At 35.4% G+C, this 20,883-nt stretch overlaps 1 protein-coding gene across 1 annotated transcript; it reads left to right on the top strand.

Annotated features, from left to right (window-relative positions):
- The first annotated feature begins 8,358 nt into the window (after positions 1-8,358).
- On the top strand, positions 8,359-10,386 carry LOC110448480. Its single transcript, XM_021494740.1, has one exon. It carries the CDS (start codon positions 8,359-8,361, stop codon positions 10,384-10,386), a length of 2,028 nt encoding a protein of 675 aa, XP_021350415.1.
- The last annotated feature ends 10,497 nt before the right edge of the window (positions 10,387-20,883 follow it).

Below are 20,883 nucleotides of genomic sequence, written 5' to 3'. Positions count from 1 at the left end.
CGAATATATGTGAATGTGCAATTCAAACTTAACGAATATCTTGAAGGTTAGCGAAGCTGCTAGCAAGGGTTGTTACCTGAACAATGTTCACGATAAATTTCCTGTGCGGCTGTAGTGTTTCAGCGTTTAACTTCTATCGATTTACACTTCCCATCTCTTTATAAGTATACAACATCCCACACTCAGTACCCACGATTGCTGTTTATCTTAGAAATTAAAGCGTATACAAGGCTGAATAGATAATTTCACATCTTATTATCTGTAACGGTTTCTCTTCGGTGTCGAAATGAATGAACATTATACAGCTTATGTGTATTGAGTCTTGGTATGTCTATAAAGAGTTATATAGTGAATCATATCTTCTTGTGTGTCGTTCAATGTCACTGCCAATTTTTCATCTGCATATATGTGAAAACCTTACATGAAATATATGACACAGAGTGGTTAATTAATGAACAATGGCTTGCCGTGTGCTTTATCGTACCTACGAAATGTCTGTTATTTTGTTTTCATTTGATTCATTCTAATTTTTGACAGGCAATTGTAAGCTGGATTAGTAGATATTTAAAACCTACAAAAATGATTTTCTTTAAAACAAAAGTGATAGTGCAGCAGGGTTCGATCCATCGACGACAAAAATATTGACACGTGCTAATGATTACCTATCGGTTTAACCCACTACACCACCGCATTAGATGTTACATTAGCGTAGATTCTTTTTGTCTTATTTAAACTTTCTGTTTTGCCTTATGTTGCGAACAACATGTTTTAATTGTATGTTCAATTAACATCAGGCAATATTTTAAGAGACGGCGAACATTTTGTTTGAATATATGTGAATGTGCAATTCAAACTTAACGAATATCTTAGAAGGTTAGGGAAGCGAGTTACCGTTTTACCCGCCATTCTCTCCGTTCTCTTTTTTCTGTTTTGCCTGCCTTTTTCTCCGTTCTCAGGTTCATGTTTTGCCCGCCAGGCTTTAAGTTCTCAAGTTTCTGTACTGCCTGCCATTCTCTTCGTTCAGGTTTCTGCTTTGCCTGCTATTCTCTCCGTTCTCTGGTTTCTGTTTTGCCTGCCATTCTCTCTGTTCTTTGGTTTCTGTTTTGCCCGCCATTCTCTCCGTCCTCAGGTTTCTGTTTTCCCACCATTTTCTCCGTTTTCAGGTGGTTTTTTTCCGCCATTCTCGCCGTTCTCAGAATTCTGTGTTGCCTGCCATTCTCTCCATTCTCAGGTTTATGTTTTGCGAGAGAGGCGAGGAAAGAGTCTGGACACATCTCAGATAGCTCAGACACTTAGGAGAGGTGACACTGGCAGTCATACCACGACAGAGACGAGGAAATAGTCTGGACACATATCCGTTAGCTCAGACTTTTAGGAGAGTTGACACTGGCAGTCACACCACGACAGAGACATAGAAAGAGTCTTGACACTTCCACGACTCATGACTTCGTTGACAGTGTAATTCTAAGTAATCTACCACTGCTAATATGATTTTGAACATTTACTTGACCTATATTTACCCACCGTGGTTTTACTACAGATATGTTGTTTTGAACTTAATGATATGTTGATAGATGAAAACTGACTAAGCTTATTGTTTTAGCCATGCATTTCAGACTATTATTAGGCTGTGTCGAGAATGCTCAATTGTATTCATGGATGTGTTGATGCCATGTGCTACTCGGTGTATAACAGTGAATTTATGTCATACTGATGGTTGCTAATACAACTAGAATATGGTTCCTTTTACAGGTTCTCGCTCGATCATAACTAGTGTTTGTGTTTACTTAATACTGATATTACTAGCTAGGAGCCCAATGATTACCACGATTTCATCCTCAGTATATTATGTCTTAGATTTATTCTAGTTTTTCATCAAATTTGCTTCAAATTAATTAACAACCATTGATGAATATCGCCTTTCTAGGGAATGACTGAATTCTTAAAGGAGAACGAGAGCGTTCTGTCAGTTTGGTAGGAGGAATGGTAGAGTAAAGAGTTAAAATGTCAAATATTTGATAGAACAGATATTTTGTTTCATGAGAGGTTGATGAATATTGGTCAAAATATCTGTTCATTCTGTTCATTCCGATTTTGGTGGAACACAGTGTCACAGTATGTAGGTAAACCTTATTTAATGGTTTTAGGAAATAGTAATAAAAAAGCTTTAATGGGTTATTTGAGCAAATTGTCAAGCAAGCGTTAAACGTTGCTTATACGAATTTTTGTGAAGGTTTGTAATCCAATACAATGGACCGTACCTTGTCGTTAACCCTAACCCTAACCCTCACCCTTGTGAAGGTTTGTAATCCAATCGATGGACCGTCCCGTGTCGTTAACCCTAACCCTGACCCTAACCCTTGTGAAGGTTTTTAACCCAATACAATGGACTGTCCCGTGTCGTTAACTCCAACCTTAACCCTAACCCTTGTGAAGGTTTGTAATCCAATACAATGGACCGTTCATTGTCGTTAAACCTAAGCCATGTGAAGATTTGTAATCCAATACAATGGACCGTCCCTTGTCGCTAACCCTAACCATATCCCTTGTGAAGGTTTGTCATCCAATCGATGGACCGTCCCTTGTCATTAACCGTAACCCTAACCCTAACCCTTGTGAAGGTTTGTAATCCACTACAATGGACCGTCCCTTGTCGTTAACCCTAACCCTAACCCTTGTGAAGGTTTGTAATCCAATACAATGGACCGTTCCTTGTCGTTAACCCTAACCCTAACCCCTGTGATGATTTGTAATCCAATCGATGGACCGTCCCTTGTCGTTAACCCTAACCCTAACCTTTGTGAAGGTTTGTAATCCTATACAATGGACCGTCCCTTGTCGTTAACCCTAACCCTAACTCTTGTGAAGGTTTTTAATCCAATGCAATGGACCGTCCCTTGTCTTTAACCCTAACCATTGTGAAGATTTGTAATCCAATACAATGGACCGTCCCTTGTCTTTAACCCTAACCCTTGTGAAGATTTGTAATCAAATACAATGGACCAATCCTTGTCGTTAACCGTTAACCTGAACATTAAGAAGCATGGTTATTTAGTATTTCGTTTTTCCAAAAAATATGAAATGTATAAATACGATTTTCTTTGTCATGAAGGAAGCGAAGTTCATGTGTTGCAAGTAGGAAATTTAGAAGATATGTTCACGAGATATCTTCTTAACGTCCTGGTATATATTTCCGTGAGATTTAAAGTGTGATAGCAATGAGACCAACATCATGTAACTGATTTGATATTGGACGGAAAACGTCAAAGTTTAATAACGGAAATACGGTTTGTTATTTCCTTTTCTTTAAGGAAATCATGTGATTTTAGTTTTCAACGTGAGCAGAAATGCCCGTTGCGTATTTGATTACTAAATCATTCTACAATATGTATGTCCCTGTATCAATGCGTAGCTGGAAATCATTCACCAGCGTTGATTACTTCCTTATGTAATTCTACGCGTCATGCTCCTATGTTTCCTGGTATACCTGTATTTATAGTGTTATTCTTTGGAAGGTAACACTCTAAGTTTATCACGTCAGCGCCATAGACTGACTGTGTAGCATCCGTATGTTATGCATACATTTTATAGGAGAATAACAAGTTTATGTTACAGGAAAAGATTAACAGGTATGCCTTCTGTTACATTCATGTAAATATACTATTTATACAGCAATGTACACACGCTTTTGTGATAATATACCCTGTCTATAGGTCAGACACATGTCTGTGTGTGATGCAGTAACTGCTAATATATATTGTATATAGGTCAGACACATGTCTGTGTGATACAGTATCTGTTAATATACCCTGTCTATAGGTCAGACACATGTCTGGGTGTGATACAGTAACTGTTGATATAACCTGTCTATAGGTCATATTTACGTACTTAACGATGATATAACAGTGTATACTACACATAAATCAAGTACTTAACGATGATATAACAGTATATACTACACATAAATCACGTACTTAACACTGATATAACAGTATATACTACACATAAATCACGTACTTAACGATGATATAACAGTTGATACTACACAGAACTCACGTACTTAACGATGAAACCACAGTGTATTCTACACATATATCACGTACTTAGCGATGATATAACAGTTGTTACTACACATGAATCACGTACTTAACTATGATATAACAGTTGATACTACACATATATCACGTACTTAGCGATGATATAACAGTTGTTACTACACATAAATCACGTAATTAACGATGATATTACAGTTGATACTACACATAAATCAACTACTTAACGATTATATAACAGTTGATACTACACATAAATCACGTACTGAACGATGATATAACAGCTGATACTATACATAAATCACGTACTTAGCGATGATAAAACAGTTGATACTATAAATAAATCACGTACTTAACGATGATATAACAGTTGATACTATACATAAATCACGTACTTAGCGATGATATAACAGTTGATACTACACAGAACTCACGTACTTAACGATGATATAACAGTTGATACTACACAAAAATCAACTACTTAACGATGATATAACAGTTGATACTACACATATATCACGTACTTAGCGATGATATAACAGTTGATACTACAGAGAACTCACGTACTTAACGATTATACCACAGTGTATTCTACACATAAATCACGTACTTAACGATGATATAACAGTTGATAATATACATATATCACGTACTTAGCGATGCTATAACAGTTGTTACTACACATAAATCACGTAAATAACGATGATATAACAGTTGATACTACACATAAATCACGTACTTAACGATGATATAACAGTTGATACTACACATAAATCACGTACTTAACGATGATATAACAGTTGATACTACACATAAATCACGTACTTAACGATGATATAACAGTTGATACTACACATAAATCACGTACTTAGCGATGATATAACAGTTGATACTACACAGAACTCACGTACTTAACGATGATATAACAGTTGATACTACACATATATCACGTACTTAGCGATGATATAACAGTTGTTACTACACATGAATCACGTACTTAACGATGATATAACAGTTGATACTACACATATATCTCATACTTAGCGATGATATAACAGTTGATACTACAGAGAACTCACGTACTTAACGATGATATAACAGTGATGATATAACAGTTGATACTACAGACAACTCACGTACTTAACGATGATACCACAGTGTATTCTACACATATATCACGTACTTAGCGAAGATATAACAGTTGTTACTACACAGAACTCCCATACTTAACGATGATATAACAGTTGTTACTACACAGAACTCACATACTTATCGATGATATAACAGTTGATACTACAGAGAACTCACGTACTTAACGATTATACCACAGTGTATTCTACACATATATCACGTACTTAGCGATGATATAACAGTTGTTACTACATATACATCACGTACTTAACGATGATATAACAGTTGATACTACACATAAATCACGTACTTAGCGATGATATAGCAGTTGTTACTACATATATATCACGTACTTACCGATGCTATAACAGTTGTTACTACACATAAATCAACTAGTTAACGATGATATAACAGTTGATAGCACACATACATCACTTACTTAACGATGATATAACAGTTGATATTACACATACATCACGTACTTAACGATAATATAACAGTTGATACTACACATAAATCACGTACTAAACCATGATACCACAGTTGATAAAACACATAAATCACGTACTTAACGATGATATAACAGCTGATACTATACAGAACTCACGTACTTAACGATGATATAACAGTTGATACTACACATATATCAAGTACTTAGCGATGATAAAACAGTTATTACTACACATGAATCACGTATTTAACGACGATATAACAGTTGATAAAACACATAATCTCGTACTTAACGATAACACCACAGTGTATACTACACATACATCACTTACTTAGCCATGGTATAACAGTTGATACTACGCAGAACTCACGTACTTAACGATGATATAACAGTTGATACTACATATACATCACGTACTTAGCAATGATATAACAGTTGTTACTACACATAAATCAACTACTTTACGATGATATAACAGTTGATACTATACATACATCACGTACTTAACGATAATATAACAGTTGATACTACACAGAACTCACGTACTTAACGATAATATAACAGTTGATACTACACATAAATCACGTACTTAACAATAATATAACAGTTGTTACTACACATAAATCAACTACTTAACGATGATATAACAGTTGATACTACACATAAATCACGTACTTAACAATAATATAACAGTTGTTACTACACATAAATCAACTACTTAACGATGATATAACAGTTGATACTACACATAAATCACGTACTTAACAATAATATAACAGTTGTTACTACACATAAATCAACTACTTAACGATGATATAACAGTTGATACTACACATAAATCACGTACTTAACAATAATATAACAGTTGTTACTACACATAAATCAACTACTTAACGATGATATAACAGTTGATACTATACATAAATCACGTACTTAACGATGATATAACAGTTGATAAAACACATAAATCACGTACTTAACGATGATATAACAGTTGATAAAACACATAAATCACGTACTTAACGATGACACCACAGTGTATACTAAACATACATCACTTTCTTAGCGATGATATAACAGTTGATACTACACATATATCACGTACTTAGCGATGATATAACAGTTGTTACTACACATGAATCACGTACTTAACGATGATATAGCAGTTGATACCACACATATATCGCGTACTTAACGATGATATAACAGTTGATACTACACATATATCAAGTACTTAGCGATGATATCACCTTTATTACTCGCATAAATCACGTACTTAACGATGACACCACAGTGTATACTACACATACATCACGTACTTAACGATGCTATAACAGTTGATACTACATATACATCACGTACTTAACGATGATATAACAATTGTTACTAAACATAAATCAACTACTTAACGATGATATTACAGTTGATAATACAAATAAATCACGTACTTAGCGATGATATAACAGTTGATACTACACAGAACTCACGTACTTAACGATGATATAACAGTTGATACTACACAGAACTCACCTACTTAACGATAATATAACAGTTGATACCACACATATATCACGTACTTAGCGATGATATAACAGTTGTTACTACACATAAATCACGTAATTAACGATGATATAACAGTTGATACTTAACATAAATCAACTACTTAACGATAATATAACAGTTGATACTATACATAAATCACGTACTAAACCATGATACCACAGTTGATAAAACACATAAATCACGTACTTAGCGATGATATAACAGTTGTTCCTACACATAAATCACGTACTTAACGATGATATAACAGTTGATACTACACATATATCACGTACTTAGCGATGATATAACAGTTGTTACTACACATGAATCACGTACTTAGCGATGATATAACAGTTGATACTATACATACATCACGTACTTATTAATGATATAACAGTTGATTCTACACACACATCACGTAATTAACGATAATATAACAGTTGATACTATACATAAATCACGTACTTAACGATGATACTACAGTGTATACTACACATAAATCACGTACTTAGCGATGATATAACAGCTGATACTATACATAAATCACGTACTTAGCGATGCTATAACAGTTGATACTACACATAAATCACGTACTTACCGATGATACTACAGTGTATACTACACATAAATCACGTACTTAGCGATGATATAACAGTTGATACTACACATAAATCACGTACTTAACGATGATACTACAGTGTATACTACACATAAATCACGTAATTACCGATGATATAACAGTTGATACTACACATATATCACATACTTAACGATGACACCACAGTGTATACTACACATACATCACGTACTTAACGATGATATAACAGCTGATAATATACATAAATCACGTACTTAGCGATGATATAACAGTTGAAACTACACATAAATCAACTACTTAACGATGATATAACAGTTGATACTACACAGAAATCACATACTAAACCATGATACGACAGTAAGGGTTAGGGTTGCGTTGACCTCGATACATTTTTATGGGTATTTTTATTTCTGGGACGAGTTGTATTCAACTTTTCTTTATTCAGTGTGTCAAAATTTTATAAACTTTGGGCATAAACACTTATAATGTTTTTTCCAAATGCATCTACTTCAAGCTTAAATTTCACAATATTTTATCATTTAAGGGCTTCTCCGATATAGTTACAGGACGATTAACATACTGAGATGGCCGATCAGGGTGAGCAATGCGAGAAGTCTTGTATTCTACATAACATCTTAGACGTCCTGATAGGAAGCCGGCAGAGTGTCGCTATCAGGAGGGAGCTAATACTTATCTGTGAGTTGATACAGAATGGCAATAAAGGGCCGCTGGATGTATTCCAAACAGGAAGTAGAACAGAGGGACTGATCATGAAAGGTTCCGATATGGACTTGATGTTTATTGATAAAAGAGCGAGGGTAACGTTTCCCGGTCAGGGCGGATATATTCCACCAGATTCCACCGTTTTAGTGGCAAGGAGGGCTGACTGCAGACCTGGTTATGTTTCTCTTGAGCTTGCAAAACTAGGACAGTTCAACGGTCACGATTTCTTGGAATCTATCGTTTCTGTGAGGGATGCACATTTCATATCAAGTGAAATTTTTAATCGCTCAAAAGAAGAAAGAGCACAAAAAAGTCTCGAGCTAAACATGGAATCTCATGGGCCAGCTACTACACTTAACAATCTACACAGCAACTATGGGAGTGATGTGGATTTTGCGTATTCATTCCCTTGCAACAGTTGGCCAAAGGAAGCCATTGAGTGGGTGAGTAGACCTCGTTTCTATGGTTGGCCATCTGAAGTTTTGAGGGAAGAGATCGTAAAAGGTGGATGCCATGTTGTCCCTGTAGGGGACAAAACAGCAGCAGACACATTTCTCCAATGGAGGATATCATTTACGACAGCGGAAAGAAAACTCGTTCATTCTTTCAATCATGTCCAATTTTTAGTATACGGACTTCTCAAATACTTACTCAAACAAATTTCTAGCATGTTTCAACAGATAATGGGAGATGGTGACATCATATCATCCTATATCATGAAAACACTTATGTTTTACACAATAGAAAATACACCCCATTCATTGTGGCAAGAACAAAACACTTTTCTTTGTTTTATGATTTGCTTCAAGACGATGATAACATTGGTGAAAGCAGGATATTGGCCTAATTACTTTATCACCAGAAACAATATGTTCCTTGGGAAAGTTCACGGTGAAAATCAACACAAGCTGCTATGTTTTCTTGTTGAACTCTACTCTATGAAATGGAAGTGTCTTTCGGTGGGAACTGTTATACAACCATCTATAGGAGAGTCTATGCAAAAAGTTTTAAATGGCGCAAGGGGAGAATGGATACTCCCACCAAATTACCCCGAAGTTGAAAACGATTTGAAGGTATTCGAACATACCTTTGCATATGTCACTTGTTCTGCAAAACTCAACGTATCATTGAAACTACTGTCTAAATCAAAGTCAGACATGGAGGAATTCATAGCTTACTTCCATACCACGAACGCACTGTCTCATACAGGAGTGAACATTTTTGGGAAACACATCGCTGGTAAAGGAAACAAAGAGAAGTACAAAATTCTTAGGAAATCTAAAAACTTCTTGAAACCACAAGCGTCGGTGTGTAGAAGTCCAGGACTATTAGTGTTGGCAACATATCATTACCAGACAGGAAACTACAGGAAAGCATTAGAAATGTGTGGGAATGTGATTTCGTCATTCAACATGTTTGTTGTTGGAAACATCAATTACAGAAACATAGACGAGTATGGACGCCTTTTCAGTGGACGTGGATACACTCTATTATACAAGTGTATGAAGGCATGTGCATCTATTGTCTACTTCAGAAAACCTGCTTCATTGTTTTGTCCATCACAGTTGCACCCTGAGTTAACAAAAGATTGTCTGAGGATACCTCCACTTCCCTATGCCGTATTTCTGTCCGTCCTGTGTTATCATGAACTTTGGGACACCAGGAGACGTGACACGGCAATGGCTCAACTTGAGACAGTAAAATATGACAAGGAACAGGGAGGTGGAGAATACTGGATTGTCCATAATCTCTTAGGGATCTGCTATGAGATGGTCGGAGACACACGCAGGGCTACCAGGGAATACAAGGACTCCCTCAGTGCTTCGAAAGTAGATCAGCGCCGAAATCCAGCCATGCAAAGAAAAGAAAGCTTACAATATTTGAGATAAGGACCTAAACAGAATCTTACTAAATACATAGGTGTAGTGACCTGTTCGTGTCTTACGGGCATCTTTCATGATACAAGGTTGTTAGACGCTGCTGGTAGAATACTGAACCCCGAGATTTGTCGTAACCTAGTGGGCTAATATTATCTCTTCTGAGTAGTGACAGAGTTAATTATATACACACGTTACATATTAGTAATTTTAAATCAGCCGGTATTCATCTTACTCTTAAAATTCATACAATCAAGGCGTTTATGCAACTCCGCTTCTCTTTAGACTAATTTGTATTTTCACCTTTTGGTCTCTAGAATTACCTAGAAGGACGAGACAGCTGTACGGTGAGGTGTAAATAATTCATTTATGGCAGGTAGTATCAAGTATAACATTTTACAGCTGTACGGTGAGGTGTAAATAATTCATTTCTGGCAGGTAGTATCAAGTATAACATTTTACAGGTACGTTCACATGTGTGGGTCTTACGTTCACCTTTTAAAATACAAAATGTTATCCTCTGCCTGGTTGATTTTTTAGTTCCCGAGGTATGCCGTTACCTTGATGGCCAAAGTGATGTATTTCGGTTAGTGCCAGGGTTCATAGTACAATGTATACAAACTCTACTTCTCATTTATTTGAAATCAACCATTACTTATCTCATTTTGAAATGCAAATAATTAATGCTTTTTGCAACCCTCCCCTCAACAATAGTTGGCGCCTAGCAACAATAGAAAGATTAAACAGCCCTGCCCTATGGTATATATAGGTGCAATATCATGCGTGTGACTCACGTTCATCTTTATTGTATGCAGTCGTTTTATGTCGGTAGCGATATGTTGATTTCGAACACTACTGTTTGTGTATCGTGTTTAATATTAGGGCGATCACAGGAACATCACTTTACACGGAGTACATAAACTAGGAAACCTAAGTCACATCTCTAAACTACATTAGTTAATTCCTTCCAAACACTTAAACAGTACATTGAGATGTTATGCTTTTTGTTAATATTGCAGGACCTGTCTGTTTGTAAGAACATGGTGTTACTGAACTTTTCATGTAAGAACCCAGTGTTACTGAACTATTTATGTAAATACATGGTGTTACTGGACTATTTATAGAAATACATGGTGTTACTGAACTATTTATGTAAATACATGGTGTTACTGAAATATTTATGTAAGTACATGTTGTTACTGAACTATCTATGTAAATACATGGTGTTACTGAAATATTTATGTAAATGCATGGTGTTACTGAACTATCTATGTATTTACATGGTGTTACTGGACTATTTATAGAGGTACATGGTGTTACTGAACTATCTATTTAAATACATGGTGTTACTGAACTATTTATGTAAATACATGGTGTTACTGAAATATTTATGTAAGTACATGTTGTTACTGAACTATCTATGTAAATACATGGTGTTACTGAAATATTTATGTAAATGCATGGTGTTACTGAACTATCTATGTATTTACATGGTGTTACTGGACTATTTATAGAGGTACATGGTGTTACTGAACTATCTATTTAAATACATGGTTTTACTGAACTATTTATGTAAATACATGGTGTTACTGAAATATTTATGTAAGTACATGTTGTTACTGAAATATTTATGTAAATACATGGTGTTCCTGAACTATTTATATAAATACAAGGTGTTACTGAACTAACTATGTAAATACATGGTGTTACTGAACTATTTATGAAAATGCATGGTGTTACTGAACTATCTATGTATTTACATGGTGTTACTGGACTATTCATAGAGGTACATGGTGTTACTGAACTATCTATTTAAATACATGGTGTTACTGAACTATTTATGTAAATATATGGTGTTACTGAAATATTTATGTAAGTACATGTTGTTACTGAACTATTTATGTAAATACAAGGTGTTACTGAACTAACTATGTAAATACATGGTGTTACTGAACTATTTATATAAATGCATGGTGTTACTGAACTATCTACGTATTTACATGGTGTTACTGCACTATTTATAGAGGTACATGGTGTTACTGAACTATTTATGTAAATACAAGGTGTTACTGAAATATTTATGTAAATACATGGTGTTACTGAACTATTTATGTAAATACATGGTGTTACTGAACTATTTATATAAAAACATGGTGTTACTGGACTATTTATGTAAGTAAATGGTGTTACTGGACTATTTATATAAATACATGGTGTAACTGGACTATCTATGTAAATACATGGTGTTACTGGACTATTTATAGAGGTACATGGTGTTACTGAACTATTTATGTAAATGCATGGTGTTACTGAACTATCTACGTATTTACATGGTGTTACTGCACTATTTATAGAGGTACATGGTGTTACTGAACTACTTATGTAAATACAAGGTGTTACTAAAATATTTATATAAATACATGGTGTTACTGAACTATTAATCTAAATACATGGTGTTACTGAACTATTTATGTAAGTACATGGTGTTACTGGACTATTTATAGAGGTACATGGTGTTACTGAACTACTTATGTAAATACAAGGTGTTACTAAAATATTTATATAAATACATGGTGTTACTGAACTATTAATGTAAATACATGGTGTTACTGAACTATTTATGTAAATTCATGGTGTTACTGAACTATCTATGTATTTACATGGTGTTACTTAACTATTTATGTAAACACATTGTGTTACTGAACTATTTATATAAATACATGTTGTTACTGAACTATCTATGTAAGTACATGGTGTTACTGGACTATTTATGTAAATACATGGTGTTACTGAACTATTTATGTAAATATATGGTGTTACTGAAATATTTATGTAAGTACATGTTGTTACTGAACTACTTATGTATTTACATGGTGTTACTGAACTATTTATAGAGGTACATGGGGTTACTGGACTATTTATGTAAGAACATGGTGTAACTGGACTATTTATATAAATAAATGGTGTTACTGGACTATTTATGTAAATACATAGTTTTATTGGACTATTTATGTAAGTACATGGCGTTACTGGACTATTTATAGAGGTACATGGTGTTACTGAACTATTTATGTAAATATATGGTGTTACTGAAATATTTATGTAAGTACATGTTGTTACTGAACTACTTATGTATTTACATGGTGTTACTGAACTATTTATAGAGGTACATGGGGTTACTGGACTATTTATGTAAGAACATGGTGTAACTGGACTATTTATATAAATAAATGGTGTTACTGGACTATTTATGTAAATACATAGTTTTATTGGACTATTTATGTAAGTACATGGTGTTACTGAACTATTTATGCAAGTACATGGTGTTACTGGACTATTTATGTAAATACATGTTGTTACTGGACTATTTATGTAAGTACATGGTGTTACTGAACTATTTATGCAAGTACATGGTGTTACTGGACTATTTATGTAAATACATAGTTTTATTGGACTATTTATGTAAGTACATGGCGTTACTGGACTATTTATAGAGGTACATGGTGTTACTGAACTATTTATGTAAATGCATGGTGTTACTGAACTATCTACGTATTTACATGGTGTTACTGCACTATTTATAGAGGTACATGGTGTTACTGAACTATTTATGTAAATGCATGGTGTTACTGAACTATCTACGTATTTACATGGTGTTACTGCACTATTTATAGAGGTACATGGTGTTACTGAACTATTTATGTAAATGCATGGTGTTACTGAACTATCTACGTATTTACATGGTGTTACTGCACTATTTATAGAGGTACATGGTGTTACTGAACTACTTATGTAAATACAAGGTGTTACTAAAATATTTATATAAATACATGGTGTTACTGAACTATTAATCTAAATACATGGTGTTACTGAACTATTTATGTAAACACATTGTGTTACTGAACTATTTATATAAACACATGGTGTTACTGGACTATTTATGTAAGTAAATGGTGTTACTGGACTATTTATATAAATACATGGTGTAACTGGACTATCTATGTAAATACATGGTGTTACTGGACTATTTATAGAGGTACATGGTGTTACTGAACTATTTATGTAAATAAATGGTGTTACCGAAATATTTATGTAAGTACATGGTGTTACTGAATTATTTATGTAAATACATGGTGTTACTGAAATATTTATGTAAGTACATGTTGTTACTGAACTACTTATGTATTTACATGGTGTTACTGAACTATTTAGAGAGGTACATGGGGTTACTGGACTATTTATGTAAGAACATGGTGTAACTGGACTATTTATATAAATAAATGGTGTTACTGGACTATTTATGTAAATACATAGTTTTATTGGACTATTTATGTAAGTACATGGCGTTACTGGACTATTTATAGAGGTACATGGTGTTACTGAACTACTTATGTAAATACAAGGTGTTACTAAAATATTTATATAAATACATGGTGTTACTGAACTATTAATCTAAATACATGGTGTTACTGAACTATTTATGTAAGTACATGTTGTTACTGGACTATTTATGTAAGTACATGGTGTTACTGGACTATTTATAGAGGTACATGGTGTTACTGAACTACTTATGTAAATACAAGGTGTTACTAAAATATTTATATAAATACATGGTGTTACTGAACTATTAATGTAAATACATGGTGTTACTGAACTATTTATGTAAATGCATGGTGTTACTGAACTATCTACGTATTTACATGGTGTTACTGCACTATTTATAGAGGTACATGGTGTTACTGAACTATTTATGTAAATGCATGGTGTTACTGAACTATCTACGTATTTACATGGTGTTACTGCACTATTTATAGAGGTACATGGTGTTACTGAACTATTTATGTAAATATATGGTGTTACTGAAATATTTATGTAAGTACATGTTGTTACTGAACTACTTATGTATTTACATGGTGTTACTGAACTATTTAGAGAGGTACATGGGGTTACTGGACTATTTATGTAAGTACATGGTGTAACTGGACTATTTATATAAATAAATGGTGTTACTGGACTATTTATGTAAATACATAGTTTTATTGGACTATTTATGTAAGTACATGGCGTTACTGGACTATTTATAGAGGTACATGGTGTTACTGAACTATTTATGTAAACACATTGTGTTACTGAACTATTTATATAAACACATGGTGTTACTGGACTATTTATGTAAGTACATGTTGTAACTGAACTATTTATGTATTTACATGGTGTTACTGAACTATTTATAGAGGTACATGGGGTTACTGGACTATTTATGTAAGTACATGGTGTTACTGAATTATTTATGTAAATACATGGTGTTTCTGAACTATCTATGTAAGTACATGGTGTTCTTGGACTATTTATAGAGGCACATGGTGTTACTGAACTATCTATGTATTTACATGGTGTTAGTGAACTATTTATAGAGGTACATGGTGTTACTGAATTATTTATGTAAATACATGTTGTTACTTGACTATTTATAGAGGTACATGGGGTTACTGGACTATTCATAGAGGTACATGGTGTTACTGAATTATTTATGTAAATACATGTTGTTACTGGACTATTTATATAAATACATGGTGTAACTGGACTATTTATATAAATACATGGTGTTACTGAACTATCTATGTAAGGACATTTTTTCTGAACTATTTATGTAAATACAAGGTGTTACTGAACTATTTATGTAAGTACATGCTGTTACTGGACTATTTATGTAAGTACATGGTGTTACTGAACTATTTATGTAAGTACATGGTGTTACTGGTCTATTTATGTAAATACATGGTGTTACTGAACTATCTATGTAAATACATGGTGTTACTGAACTATTTATGTAAGTACATGGTGTTACTGAACTATTTATGTAAGTACATGGTGTTACTGGACTATTTATGTAAGAACATGGTGTAACTGGACTATTTATATAAATACATGGTGTTACTGGACTATTTATGTAAATACATGGTGTTACTGAAATATTTATGTAAATACATGGTGTTACTGAACTATCTATGTAAGGATATTTTTTCTGAACTATTTATGTAAATACAAGGTGTTACTGAACTATTTATGTAAGTACATGTTGTTACTGGACTATTTATGTAAGTACATGGTGTTACTGAACTAGTTATGTAAGTACATGGTGTTACTGGTCTATTTATGTAAATACATGGTGTTACTGAACTATCTAAGTAAATACATGGTGTTACTGAACTATTTATGCAAGTACATGGTGTTACTGGACTATTTATGTAAGTACATGGTGTTACTGGACTATTTATGTAAGTACATGGTGTAACTGGACTATTTATATAAATACATGGTGTTACTGGACTATTTATGTAAATACATGGTGTTACTGAAATATTTATGTAAGTACATGGTGTTACTGGACTAAATATGTAAATACAATGTGTTACTGAACTAACTATATAGATACAAGGTGTTACTGAACTATTTATGTAAATACAAGACAATGTATTTTGTCAGGTGACAGTCAGCTTCTGGATCATGAACAGTACAATATAATTTGTCAGGTGACAGTCCGCTTCCGGATCATAGACACGACCATGATTTGTAAGGTTTCAGTCCGTTTCCGGATTATAAACATGACCATGTTTTGTCAGGTGACAGTCCGCGACCGAGTCATAAATACGACCACGTTTTGTCAGGTGACAGTCAGCTTCCAGATCATATACATGACCATGATTTTTGTCAAGTGACAGTCCGTCTTCGAATAATAAACCTGTCAATGTTATGTCAGGTGACAGTCCGCTTCCAGGTCATAAACATGCCCATGATTTAACAGGTGACAGTCCGTCTCCGGATCATAAACATGACCATGTTTTTTGTAAGGTGACAGTTAGCTTCCGAATCATGAACATTACAATGTAATTTGTCAGGTGACAGTCCGCTTCTGGATCATAAATATGACCACGTGTTTGTCAGGGGACAGTTCGTCTCCAGATCATAAACATCACCATGTTTTATGTCAGGTGACAGTCTGCGCCTTTTTCAAACACATGAACCTGTTGTTTTTTTCACGTGACAGTCCGCTTCCAGATCATAAACATGACCCTGTTCTTTGTCAGGTGATAATTCGCTTTTGGATGATAAACATGAACATGTTTTGTCAGGTGACAGTCCGCGACCGAGTCATAACTATGACCACGTGTTTGTCAGGTGACAGTTCGACTCCAGATCATAAACATGACCATGTTATTTGTCAGGTGACAGTTAGCCTCTGGATCATGAACAGTACAATATTATTTGTCAGGTGACAGTCCGCTTCCAGATCATAAACATGACCATGTTATTTGTCAGGTGACAGTTAGCTTTCGGATCATGAACATTACAATGTAATTTGTCAGGTGACAGTCCGCTTCTGGATCATAAACATGACCATGTTATTTGTCAGGTGACAATTAGCTTCCGGATCATGAACATTACAACATAATTTGTCAGGTGACAGTCCGCTTCTGGATCATAAACATGCCCTTTTTTGTCAGGTGACAGTCCGCTTCCAGATCATAAACATGTCCATGTTTTGTCAGGTGACAGTCCACTTCTGGATCATGAACATAACAATGTAATTTGTCTGGTGATAGTCCTCTTCTGGTTCATAAAAATGACTATGTTTTTTGTAAGGTGACAGTTAGCTTCCGGATCATGAACAGTACAATGTAATTTGTCAGGTGACAGTCCGCTTCTGGATCATATACCTGACCATGTATTTTGTCTGGTGACAGTCAGCTTCTGGATCATGAACAGTAAAATGTAATTTGTCAGGTGACAGTCGTTTCCGGATCATCCATGTTTTGTCACGTGACAGTCCGCTTCCATATCATTAACATGACCTTGTTCTTTGTCAGGTGATAATCCGCTTTTAGATGATACACATGAACATGTTTTGTCAGGTGACAGTCCGTCTCCAGATCATAAACATGACCATGTTTTTTGTTAGGTGACAGTAAGCATCCGGATCATGAACATTACAATGTAATTTGTCAGGTGACAGTGCGCTTTTGGATCATATACATGACCATGTATTTTGTCAGGTGACAGTCAGCTTCTGGATCATGAACAGTACAATGTCATTTGTCAGGTGACAGTCGGTTTCCGGATCATAAACACGACCATGATTTGTAAGGTGTCACTTCGTTTCCGGATCATAAACATGACCATGTATTGTCAGGTGACAGTCCGCGACCGAGTCATATATATGACCACGTCTTTGTCAGGTGACAGTTCGTCTCAAGATCATAAACATGACAATGTTTTGTCAAGTGACAGTACGCTTCCGGATCATGAACATTACAATGTTATTTGGCAGGTGACAGTCCGGATCCGGATCATAAACTGGCAATGGTTAGTCAGAAGACAGCCCGCTTCCGAGTCATAACCATGATCACGTTTTTTGTCAGGTGACAGTCTGCTTTCTGATAAAAATCATAAACATGGCCACGTTTTTGTCAAGTGACAGTCTGTTTCCGGATCATAAACATGCCCAAGTTTTGTCAGGTGACAGTCCGCTTCCAGATCTTATATATGACCATGTATTTTGTCAGGTGACAGTCAGCTTCTGGATCATGAACAGTACAATGTCATTTGTCAGGTGACAGTCCGCTTCCGAATCATAAACACGACCATGATTTGTAAGGTGTCAGTCCGTTTCCGGATCATAAACATGACCATGTTTTTGTCAGGTGACAGTCTGCCTCCGAATCATAAATATGACCACGTGTTTGTCAGGGGACATTTCGTCTCCAGATCATAAACATCACCATGTTTTATGTCAGGTGACAGTTTGCGCCTTTTTCAAAAACATGAACCTGGGCTTATTTTCACGTGACAGTCCACTTCCAGATCATAAACATGACCCTGTTCTTTGTCAGGTGATAATCCGCTTTTGGATGATAAACATGAATATGTTTTGTCAGGTGACAGTCCGCGACCGAGTCGTAACTATGACCACGTGTTTGTCAGGTGACAGTTCGACTCCAGATCATAAACATGACAATGCTTTGTCAGGTGACAGTCCGTTTCCGGATCATGAACATTACAATGTAATTTGTCAGGTGACAGTCCGCTTCTTGATCATATACATGACCATGTATTTTGTCAGGTGACAGTTAGCTTCTGGATCATGAACAGTACAATGTAATTTGTCAGGTGACAGTCCGCTTCCGGAACATAAAGATGACCATGTTTTTGTCAGGTGACAGTGTGCCTAAGAATCATAAACATGCCCATGTTTTGTCAGGTGACAGTCCGTCTCCGGATCATAAACATGCCTATGTTTTTGAAGGTGACAGGCCGTCTCCGGATCATAAACATGACCATGTGTTTTGTCATGGGACAGTCCGTCTCCAGATCGTAAACATCATCATGTTTTGTCAGGTGACAGTCCCATTCTAGATCATAAACATGAATATGCTTTGTCAGGGGACAGTCCGTCTCCGGATCATAAACATGACCAAGCTATTTCAGGTGACAGTTCGTCTCCGGATCATAAACCTGCCCAAGTTTTGTAAGGTGACAGTCCGCTACAAGATCATATACATGACCATGTATTTTATCAGGTGACAGTCCGCATCGTATCATAAACAAGACAACGTTTTGTCAGGTAACAGTCCGCTTCCAGATCATATACATGACCATGTATTTTGTCAGGTGACAGTCAGCTTCTGGATCATGAACAGTACAATGTCATTTGTCAGGTGACAGTCGGTTTCCGGATCATAAACACGACCATGATTTGTAAGGTGTCACTTCGTTTCCGGATCATAAACATGACCATGTATTGTCAGGTGACAGTCCGCGACCGAGTCATATATATGACCACGTCTTTGTCAGGTGACAGTTCGTCTCAAGATCATAAACATGACAATGTTTTGTCAAGTGACAGTACGCTTCCGGATCATGAACATTACAATGTTATTTGGCAGGTGACAGTCCGGATCCGGATCATAAACTGGCAATGGTTAGTCAGAAGACAGCCCGCTTCCGAGTCATAACCATGATCACGTTTTTTGTCAGGTGACAGTCTGCTTTCTGATAAAAATCATAAACATGGCCACGTTTTTGTCAAGTGACAGTCTGTTTCCGGATCATAAACATGCCCAAGTTTTGTCAGGTGACAGTCCGCTTCCAGATCTTATATATGACCATGTATTTTGTCAGGTGACAGTCAGCTTCTGGATCATGAACAGTACAATGTCATTTGTCAGGTGACAGTCCGCTTCCGAATCATAAACACGACCATGATTTGTAAGGTGTCAGTCCGTTTCCGGATCATAAACATGACCATGTTTTTGTCAGGTGACAGTCTGCCTCCGAATCATAAATATGACCACGTGTTTGTCAGGGGACATTTCGTCTCCAGATCATAAACATCACCATGTTTTATGTCAGGTGACAGTTTGCGCCTTTTTCAAAAACATGAACCTGGGCTTATTTTCACGTGACAGTCCACTTCCAGATCATAAACATGACCCTGTTCTTTGTCAGGTG

This window comes from Mizuhopecten yessoensis, unplaced genomic scaffold, assembly GCF_002113885.1.
Source record: "Mizuhopecten yessoensis strain PY_sf001 unplaced genomic scaffold, ASM211388v2 scaffold4081, whole genome shotgun sequence".
Taxonomy (NCBI): Eukaryota; Metazoa; Mollusca; class Bivalvia; order Pectinida; family Pectinidae; genus Mizuhopecten; species Mizuhopecten yessoensis.
Note: the sequence above shows the minus strand (reverse complement) of the source record. Positions and strands in the feature narration are given on the sequence as shown.